Genomic DNA, 10860 nt, shown 5'->3' with positions numbered 1-10860 from the left:
AAAGATCGGTGACGTCAGAGAAGGAGGGGGGACAAGAAGCGCCGCTGTAGCCGGTGCGCCAAAATCTGCGCACAATTGGATAATATACGCGTAAAAATCATAAATTCCTCGTTTGTGTTTTCGTTTTAATTTTCAGTTTAGACCCGTTTAGACCCGGTCGGTTTGTCGAAGCTTCTTATCCGGCTTTGTTGCTTTTAATTTGAAAACTTTCGAATATTTACTGATCACTTGAATGTGGATCGTAAAGCTTGAAACCAGGTGATCTATTGATTTTTTAAAACGAAAATCGCGTTAGTATTCTTTTACGATTCTCACAATACTTTTCAAGTTGCTCCGGGGAGATTCCTTGTTTGGTTGCATATTTCGCAGGTTATTTTATTTTATCTCTCTTGGACGCGTTACGCGTGTGCTATGTTTTTGTCTCGTTTTAATGACCCGTTCTAAAATGAAATGATCCGCTTTCTTTGATGAACTTTCCCAATTTATACTATGTTGAACGCACCAATATCGGACCCTCTATTACATTGTGACGCTGCTTTAACTCGGTCATTTCAGGTCAATATAAGCGGGTTCTGTTGCTTCTGAGAGGAGAACGCAACGCAGCTAAACGCCAAACGTAGTTTGGGCATATTCGATTAAAAAACTCACTCACCTGTCGGAGAAAAAGCCGACATCCTCTTTTTTCTCTTCTATGGATGAAATGCCTCCGCCAAACAGATCCCAGTGTCTCTTTGGTAGAAAAAAAATGTGCAGAATAGGAGTTCAGCTGCAGGATCTGAAGCTCGTCCGGTCTGAATTACATGTTTAGACTGACTTTAACCTGCGCGAAGCCAAGTGACCGGCTGGAATCAAAGAGTTTTTCCATGGATGAATATTTTATAGCGACACTGTAACAGAACCTGCAGCAACGCGAGGGGCCGGCAGATTTGTTTTAAATGCGCCTCCGTGAGACAACAGATTGCTGGAAACCTGTGGCACAGACCTGCAGGGTTGTGTTTTACCAAATGATCCATAGATGAGGAGCATTTCCTCCCAGCTCCAGCTCCAGCTCCAGCTCCAGCTCCCAATATTTCACAAAAAGCCGTCTGCTGCTGAGCTCAAATGCCATGTCGGTCAATGAACGAGCCCTGATCACTTTGAAAGAAATCCCCCCCTGAAGCTGAAGCAGTGAGGGCACGTGAGCCCCAGAAGAAGCTCGTCTTTCAAGTTGGGCCGTGCTCAGGACAAGCGCTCCGTTTGTAAACGTAAACCCAATCTTCTGCGTGTCTCAGCGCTTAATCATCTCTCCTCAAACCATGCGACATCCATGGCCTCCCCCCATCCTGCTCCCAGCCTTCCCCCACCTCTCCTCTCTCTTGTTGATCCATACTCCACAACCCCCACCCGGCCTGTTCGCAGGCAACTCCACTAAAACACTTATTGTTGGCCGAGCAAACGCAAACGTTTGCGCCCACCGCACACAGACCCGCAACGCTGCGCATCTTCATCCCGTCTCTGACTTTACACCACGGCCTATTTTAATGTTGTCTCCCAGTGATGCCATTCGCTCAGCACTGATCTGACGTCCGCGCCCAACTCTTTCAGCCTTGTGTTCCCCCAAAGTAGTTGAAAACAGCTGGCCCCAGATCAGTGATTGGGAAGTGATCAAACCGAAGGCAGAGGGGTGGGATTGACACGTACAGCGCCATCCATCGGTTCTCTACGGACAGTGAACAGCTGTGCGTAAGAAAAAGACAATATTACAAGAGCTGCACAAATCAAATCTATAAAACATGTCCACAATTAAAAGGTTTTACCAGAATAAAATATTCTCCTTAAACTTTGTCGGAACCACTGATAAAAATCAAACAAACTGAAGAAAAACTACTATTACGCGTCCGCTGAGTAATATAGTCCTTGAGGAGTCTATAAAGGCTGGTTCCCGACTTCCGGTTTGCGCATTAATATTTTAGCACAGGTGTTTGTTCGTCGGGTGTAAGGACGTATACAAATGTGCCGGTAAGTCAGAGAAAGGCTCGTGCTTTCAAAATGGTTTATTACATAGAAACGTTCGGAGGCATCAACATGAGAGAGTCGTTTCTCAGGCTCGAGACATTTTACTGTAACTCAGTTTCCTTTCATCGGTTCAACGTGGGCCCACGGCAGCTTTGACTCAGCGCTTAAGCGCCACCTGCTGGTTCTCCATTCGTTTACGCACACGTGCCTTTGATTTTCAAAGGTAAGATGAAATCATGAAGATAATAACTTTTGATATATTTTTAATATTATGGAAGAATGAAACTTTGAATTGGCAGCTAAAAACAAACTAATTTTGCAGACATAGTTTGGAATTTAAATTGTTACAATATTTATTTGGTTTAATATTAAAAAGTAAACATTCATGGTGGAGATTTGCTTTCCTTGTTATACATATTAAACGAAGGTGGTTAAACACAATTGTTTCATTGACCTCGGTCATTTTTATCAGATTGCCTTAGATAAGATAAACATGTTATAAGCTCATATCTTAACCAGGCTCGTTCTGTGTATTTCATTGTGAAAAAAACTCTAAATGTGGATCTGTAAGGTCTTAAATCTTACCTTGTAAAGTGCCTTGAGATGACTTAGTTGTGATTTGGTGCTATATAAATAAAACTGAATTGAATGGATTTGAAATGTATGTTGTAAAAAAGATTACCTGTTATATAATGTTGTCATAAATATGCCCAAGTGTAAGTTTGTGGGCATACACAGGGATATTTTTGACCGCATACTATAATAAGTCACATTTTTGAACAAAGACGTCAAGATGTCAAATCCTTGACCCCATACTATAATATATTGCATGTCTTTTATAACATACAATAGTATCATGTGTTTTTTGAAGACATACATGTTGTCCAAAATACATCATAGTATAGTATGCTGTGGAAAAAATGCCATAGAATGGTATGTCGTCTCATAATATGTGGTCAAAAATATGTCTTAATTTAGTGTGTGGTCAAAAATACATATGCCTTTTTTATAGCATATATTCAAAAATATGCCAGGGTGTGTATAGTATGTGGTGAGAAAAAAAAAGCCTTAGTATAGCACATGATAACATAACAAATATAAAATATGTCACAGTATAGTATGTTTTCAAAAATACATCACAGAAAAAAACATGTCAGATATGTGTTCAAATCTGTCTTAATATGGTGTGTTCAAAAAAATATGCCTATTTAAGTATTTGGCAAAAAAAACTATAGTAAAATATAGTTTGTGGTCAAAAAATGTGTCACGGTATAGTATGTGTTCAAAAATATGTCGTAGTATGTTATGAAAAACGCATCAAGTGGTCAAAAATATGTTGTGTAGTATGATGGTAGCATGATGTTAGCATAGTATGTGCTAAAAAGTGTCTTAGTATAGTATGTGTTCAAAAAATATGCCTTAGTACAATACGTTATGAAAAATATGTCATATGCCTTACTATAGTATTTGACAATAAAAAGCCTTTAGTATAGTCTGTGTTTAAATTATCTCAGTATAGAATGTCATGAAATACATGTCATAGCAGTTTGTCAAAAAACGTGTTTCATTATAGTATGTGTTCAAATAATATTTCTTAGTATAGTATGTTATGAGTCATGTCATGTCTTAAAATAAATGCTTTATTAGCATTGCAGAAAAAAAAGACTTTTAGTATAGTGTTTAAAAAATATCTCCTAGTATGTGGTAAAAAAATGTGTCTGTCATAAAACAATACATGTCTTAGATTAATAATGCAGAAGAGATTTTTGTGGTGTCCTTTGACTTTTTCTTTCAGATGTTGCTTAAATATCCAAGAAATGTTCTCAGCCTGTTTGCTCATTGGACATTCGTTAAGGTTGTAGGAGACCCAGGCTCAAATCCAGCCTCGGGCTTAGGCCTGTGTGTCTGCAGCAAGTACATGTATATCATATGTCTGATAGACTTTCAAAAAGCACATAATAGTCACGCCACTCTCATTTACTGTTCATGTTTCATGTGTTGGCTGTTTTCAGGACAACTGAAGGATGACACATTTATGCTACAAAGGCAGCAACTGCCCATGTAGCAGCGCATCTCAGTTAATTGTGTAGTTTAGGGTAATTTTAATAAAGACAAATAAACACATGCCTGTTTAAAAAGTTGTTTATTGTTGTGGCATTGTGGTTTGTTCCCTTTTAAGAGAAACAATCAGCACATGTCAGGAGGTAGAAATCATTTTCAGTCTGAAACAAATGTTGGGACTGACATTTTTTTTGCAAGGCTCCACACATCCACAGCAATTTTGTCAATCTGCAGAGTCACTATCTGCACAACACTACACTGGCTTCTCAAACAACACGTTACCACCAACATTCAAATCTGTACAGAAACAAAACATAAATACGTTGCATGTTGGTGCCTCTTTGACCTCATAATTGGCTGATTAGTAACTGTAACCGTGTTACCTCGATAATGTCGAGAGTAAGTTAGCTGTGAGGGTTGTGTGTTAGCTTATAGCAGTGTGCAAGTTCAGCTGGAGAAAATGGTGAAGGGCAGACGAGACAGATGTACAAACAGAAAAAATATGGTAATGCTGAAAAAAAGGCAGCGAAGGAGACTCTGCGGTTAATGTAAAGTTATGTAAAACATTAAGTTTTCCAAAGACTATTTTATTAACGGAAAAGGAAAAAAAAACATGCACGTTCTCACTCACACACACAAACACACCCTATATTACAAACCCTGGTTATTTAACCCAGGAGATGTTGAGGCAGCGAGCGATGAAGGCGTAGGTGTCCGCCACCTCCTGGATGACCTTACTGGTGGGCTTGCCTGCACCGTGGCCTGACTTCGTGTCCACCAGGATGAAGAGCGGGTTTGTCTGCTTGGGGCTGCGGCCCACGATGTGCTGGAGGGTGGCGATGTACTTAAGAGAGTGAAGGGGCACCACGCGGTCATCGTGGTCCCCCGTCAGCAGGAGAACCGCCGGGTACTGGACGCCGTTGCCCTCTGGGATGCAGATGTTATGGAGGGGGGAGTACCTGCAAATTGGAAATCAGCCATTAGCAGGTATATAGTGGATGTAAGGTTGTTAAGGCTGCTGATAGTCTTTTTAATTAATAAGCGGCCACCACAGTGACCTCATTCAGTGCGGGCTGGAGTGGACAAACTTCTGTACATGTGTAAAATTTCACATTAACATACTGCACTTACTTGATGAGCCACTCAAACTGCTCTTTCTTCTCTGAACAGCCAAAGTCTGTTGTCCAGGCGTGGCCTATTGTGAACTTGTGGAATTTCAACATGTCCATGACGCCAACCTGAGCTATAGCGCAGCCGAACAGCTCAGGCCGCTGGTTCACGCAGGCCGCTGAGTGAAGCAACAGACACTGATTCAGTAAGTGTACAAAGACAATCGATTTGCAAGTTTAGCCCTGGGGAAACGCTGTACTTGTTGATCTTTAGCCACTGACGTACCTACGAGCAGGCCCCCGTTGGAGCCGCCGTTTATCGTTAGCTTGGAAGGAGAAGTGTATCCCTCCTTTATGAGATACTCAGCAGCGCACTGGAAGTCTGTGAAGCAGTTCTGCTTGTTGGCCAACATGCCAGCTAAGAGGAGAAGCACACAATGTGTGACTGGACAGTTCTGGGATGAGGACATGATTTATAGTCGCATGGCTCAATCCCTGATACCTTTGTGCCAGGTCTCCCCGTACTCGCCGCCTCCTCTTATGTTGGCGACCGCCAGGACTCCCCCCAGGTGCCGCACAAAGATGAGTCTGGAGACGCTGTAGCTTGGCGTGATGGAGATGTTAAAGCCTCCGTAGCCATACAGAAACCCTGGATGGGAGCCGTCCATTTTGATGCCCTTCTTGTGTACTATGAACATGGGGATTTCAGTGCCATCTTTGGAGCGGTAGAAGATCTGTGAAACACCACAAGGAAAGATTTTTCTTCAGGCAACATTAATACATGTTATACAGGAACAGGACTGAGCATTGAGATTCTAGTTACCTGGGTGGTTTGGTAGTCAGAAGGACTGAAGCCTTTTACAGTGACCTCTCTGAAGATATGAGGCTGCAGTGGCTCCTTGGTCAGGTCACAATGGTAAATGATGGCTGGATGGAAGATGAAAATGAAAAGACAGCCCCACCTGTCTTTACTCTATAAATATAATTCTTACCATATAGTTTTTTCAAATAAACCATCATTCATAAATTCAGGAGGACACACAACTCTCTCTCCTGCTGCCTGCCACCTTACATTATTTTTACTTAACAGTAGAACCTTCGGACAAAAACATGCACTCTAATTAATCTGGTACCTGGAGATAAGAATGAAGTGAAATAGTAGAAGATCTCAGAATCCCGCTTTCTTCCTGTGAAGCCTACTATGGAGCCAACGTCAAGAGGGAAGCTCCTCAACTCCTCCCCTGAGCTGAGACGATACATTTTCAGCACATTCTTCACGTCGTGGAGGAAACACACAAACAGGTAGCTTGAGTATGTACAGGTGGCAAATACTGCAGGCGAGACACGGTTCAAGAAAGACAGTCAGTGAAGAGTGGAAATTTGTATCACAGGTAAGAGAAGCAGACAATTTGGAATGTAAAATAAATGTTTTGCAGCAGCTCACCAATAACATCCTTGTCATGTTGAGGGATTAGTTCTTTCCAGTTGCTTTGAGCTGGAGAGGCAAAGTCGATGTTGATGAGACGGTAACGTGGGGCATCCAAGTTGGTTTTGAAGGTGAACAACGTGTCCTCATTGGTCACATACTCATACTCAGCATCAAAGTTGTCGATTAGTTTCACCCATGGCAAAAGTCCTACAAACAGGAAAACTCTTATTAAAAGGAGGAAACCTGAATCCTTAATGCTACACAACTACAAAGTGAAACTACATTTCCTGTTTGGTTATCGCACCTTATTTCAAAATTAAAAAAATGTTATATAAGACAGAGTTTCACCCCATGATGGGGAAATTCTTCTTAAGACACTTAATCCATCTTACAGCAGTTTAATTATGTAAAAGTGTGTTTTAATTTAAACACAATCACAAAACACAGCAACAACAAAAAATAAAGAAGGTTGTTCATAAAAATGAATAAAAGCAGACAGAAAGTAGGAAAATAAAAATGTATAAGACATACCAGTGATACCCTGAGGAGTGGTTTGGAGATCACAATACCACAGTCTGTTGACTGGATCACAACCTTCCCTAATAGACAGCAGTACGTAGCGCCCATTATCTGATACCTGTAAACATGCAATCACTTAGTGCAATCAATGGCCAAATATAAGTATTTATTTTTATCTTGTAGCAGGGAACAAAAGGTTTATGCCTACTTCAGCTCCACTCATCCATTTGGGGTGATCAGGGAACTCTGCACACAAGACATCTTCAGACTGCGGGGTCCCCAGAAGATGGTAATACAATTTCTGATGCAAATTGGTTGAGGTTTCAGTACCTGGAAGAAATTAGGTAGCCTAGTTTCATTACTGCCCCGAGTGTTCGAAGGAATGTCTGATAAGAAAGTTGAGAAGACGTGAAGTGTGTGGGTGTGAATCGAAGATACATCAAAGCTATGTGAAAACAGAGGATTACAAAGAAAAAATATGTTAAATGACACGCAAATGGAAAGAAAACCTAAGTAGGTCAACTGAAGTATTTTAAATTATCCTGAGGGGTAGCAGTGACACTGTGACCTCACCATCACTCTTGCCCTCCTGGTCAGGGTAGGAGTTGTAAAACAGCCCTTTTCCATCATGGGTCCATGACATGCAGCTAAACTTGACCCTTTCCAGATGGTCCTCTAGAGTCACAGCACCTTCAACACGCAGAAATCGAATCTCTACCCAGTCAGACCCACTGGCACTGGTGCCATAAGCCAGATACTCCCCGTCCTCAGCAAATGCATAGCCTAAAGGATACATAAAGAAAAAAACACAGCATGTCACCAAAGGGAGCAGAGCATTTACAAGCTTTTTGTTTTTATTTAATATTATAATCTAAAAGGTGGGGGTATGGATTGAAGGCTCTGGACTAAACCAATGAACATGATGGCAACAGAGACATGCAGAAAACGTGTTTCTTGTATCATTTAAGCAAATGTAGGGCACAATCACAAAAAAATGTTTTCTGATTAACCTCGAAGGGCAACAGTGCCATCATCGGAAAAAGTGTTAGGGTCCAAGAAAACGGTGGGTTCAGCATCCAGGCTCTCCTGCATGTACATCACACTCTGGTTCTGGAGGCCTGTGTTGTAGAAATGAAAATACCTACAAAAATAAAGGATATTATACAGGTTAAATGGAGCTTTATTATCTGAAAATCAGGTCAGTTACATAGATAATATCGTAACAACTTATTGTGTATTATATATTATTTTAAAACGTAAATGCAAACGGTAAAACATTCGCCTCACCTGCTCCCCCTCTTGAAGGGACAGCTATATTTTGGGTAGTCATACAACTCTGTCATACGCTCCTTGAACAAGTCTCGCACCTCACAGTGCTCCAAAAATGGCAAAGTCAGCTGGTTCTGAGCACTGACAAAGGCCTGATGGAAGAAAATACAGAGGTGTTATACACGGATGCAACCTTACATCAGCAGTCAGTTCTAATAAGGAGATGGGTTATTTGCTGAGTAAAAACAAACCGGATGTTCTTGCATAGTGATGTAAGAAAGATAGGGTTCTCTGCAACGTTAACCTAGATCACACAAGAATGTACTTCTTGGGACAGGCCCCTGTTTGTAGGCTGGCAAATGGGGCATTTAAATGCGTCATGCACATTTTGCTTTTTAAGGCGAAGCATCGCACAGAGAGCAAACAGGGCAGAAACTAAGATATGCTTCTAATGAATAAATCTATTTTATTAGAACGTAAACATTCTAATAAAGGATATTTTGGGAGTTATGTAGAATTGGAGCTTATTGTTGTTATTATTATTATTATTATACACTTAATGTTCCATGGTCTCTTTATTGTGGTAGCAGCTTTAAGAAAAGGCATAAAAATCACAACCTAAGTCAAACTGAGGTTTGCTCATGAGCACTTTATTTCCCTTGAGATAATTAAAATATTGTGAACAATAAACTATTTTAATTTCCATGAATATATAACGGCGCTTTTGTTTGATTTAATGACAGAGGGGAATAAATGTGTGTTTCATTGGATGCATCCACATCTTGAACGTTTGCGTTTTAGCTAAATGTAGCGGCCAACAAAGCTGATAAAGAGTGAACTGCTGAACTGAACCTGGGTCTTTTCACTGTCAGGGTCCTCCAGCCAGCTGTACGGATCCGGCACTTTGCTGCCATGATAGTTATCCACCTGATACAGAAAGAAGGCGTATATGAAGTATTTCAATGTGGCACTACTAACGAGGTGTGGCATCTAAAAATAACGTCAAGCTAACCTTACCAAAGCTGCACGGGAATGCTGGTTAGCAACGTTAAGTAGCAAAGCTGCGTAAATGTTAGTTTATCACCTTCTTACAGCCTTTGTAGTAAATTAAATTATGGGTAACTAGGAAATTATGTAACGTGCGTTTGTCACCAAAGTCAGGTCTTCCAGACTTGAGTAAGCTAGCTAGCATGCTAACAAAGCAGACGCTCGGTCCAATGAATGAAAAGACATGATGATTAAGCATCCCGGCTCATTAGCACGCTAGGCTAGCTAGCCAGCAACATTTACTTACAACTGACTCGTCGCGATAAGCCTGGGGATATTGAAAGGCCATGTTGGAGCTGAGTTTTCGAGAAGTGCGTGAGAAAAACCGTTGCCTCAGAGAGCTAAATGTTGGTGTTGAAACGCCTCTCAGGATCCTGTAAAACATCAACTTTAGCCTGAAGCCTGTGACAGGAAAACGCTCTGTACACAGAGCTAACGAGCGCTTTAAAGAGAGCATCAGCGGCTGCTGTGTGGCCCGAATGTTGCAGCGCCCTCTGCCGACAACTACCGACAAGTGCGAATTAAATTCAACCATGCCGAACAACACTATGAAGATGTTTTTGCCTTATATGATGTCTGGTACAACAATAAGTGGAACAACAGGTCTCGTTACGAAAAGCTAGTTATATTATTTCTTTTTCAATAGAACCGGAAGGAACAATTTGATTAGCCAATATTTTGTGGATATTACTTCATTACTATTTGTCTAATTTAAATTACATTTTAATAAAACTACATATAGTCGGAGTGACTAATTTTGTGTTCCAGATGTTTTCCATCAAAAGAGGCAAGGTATAGACGAGTTAGTTAAGCAGCGTCATTTCAGTAATCTAGTTAAAGGTCATCCAAGTCCGCTGGGAATCTCCATCATCGCTCTTATCTGCGTGACAGCAAAGAAGTCAGGTCAACCCTTCACTTCTTTCTCTCTCTTTTCCTCCTTTTCCTTCCTCTTGTTACTTAATCAGTCAATCTCGATTTGGCCTTTATTATCCCTGCCACCTACTCCACACAATGACTGATAGAACGAGATAAGGAAACAAATGGATACTAGGAAGTGGCTGTTCTCATCCTATTTTGTTCCTTGCCTGCTTATTAAAGCACCAAACATTTATTACCATAATGTTGAATACCTCTAGTCTGTGTCATTGCATTTATCCTGTTATTCCCCTGTGACACATGTGCCTGTAAGTCATTGTGCTGCTATGCAGGTAAGTGCCCAGAGGCCGGGTTATTTTGAACCAGTGTTTCAGCAGAAATGGTCACATGTCTCCCAGCGCATTCCAAGGCGCTGTTACTTTCCGTGTCCGCGCTATCACGCGGCTCTTACGGACTTGAAAGGAGGTCGAGCAGGTTCCCGCCCGGCGGCATCGCGTCGTCGGCGCATGAAGAGTGAAAGTGGAAGATATCCAGCTGTGGTTCATCACCGGTGAA

General features: G+C 41.3%; 1 protein-coding gene across 1 annotated transcript; it reads right to left on the bottom strand.

Moving 5' to 3' along the window:
* Positions 1-4121: 4121 nt before the first annotated feature.
* prep (prolyl endopeptidase) lies at positions 4122-10821 on the bottom strand. The gene is made up of 14 exons (XM_029140906.3): positions 9677-10821; positions 9235-9309; positions 8401-8534; positions 8124-8254; positions 7687-7896; positions 7322-7443; positions 7126-7231; positions 6610-6801; positions 6299-6496; positions 5989-6092; positions 5668-5899; positions 5452-5583; positions 5188-5344; positions 4122-5015 (listed from the first exon to the last, which is right to left on the bottom strand). The coding sequence occupies exons 1-14, from the start codon at positions 9962-9964 to the stop codon at positions 4721-4723; spliced, it is 2376 nt and encodes a 791-aa protein (XP_028996739.1). The 5' UTR covers positions 9965-10821; the 3' UTR covers positions 4122-4720.
* Between the last annotated feature and the right edge of the window lie 39 nt (positions 10822-10860).

The sequence above is a fragment of the Betta splendens genome, chromosome 24 (genome assembly GCF_900634795.4).
Source record: "Betta splendens chromosome 24, fBetSpl5.4, whole genome shotgun sequence".
NCBI lineage: Eukaryota > Metazoa > Chordata > Actinopteri > Anabantiformes > Osphronemidae > Betta > Betta splendens.
This window is presented reverse-complemented; position numbering and strand designations above follow the sequence as displayed.

What these genes read in the sequence shown, in the direction of transcription:
- prep (XM_029140906.3), bottom strand. Translation starts at nt 9,964, where the DNA reads ATGGTTGAATTTAATTCGCACTTGTCGGTAGTTGTCGGCAGAGGGCGC. An exon ending in CTGACAGTGAAAAGACCCAG is followed by an intron (nt 8,535 to 9,234) that starts GTTCAGTTCAGC and finishes TTCTTCCATCAG; the next exon opens with GCCTTTGTCAGTGCTCAGAA. An exon ending in CAACGGGGGCCTGCTCGTAG is followed by an intron (nt 5,345 to 5,451) that starts GTACGTCAGTGG and finishes TGCTTCACTCAG; the next exon opens with CGGCCTGCGTGAACCAGCGG.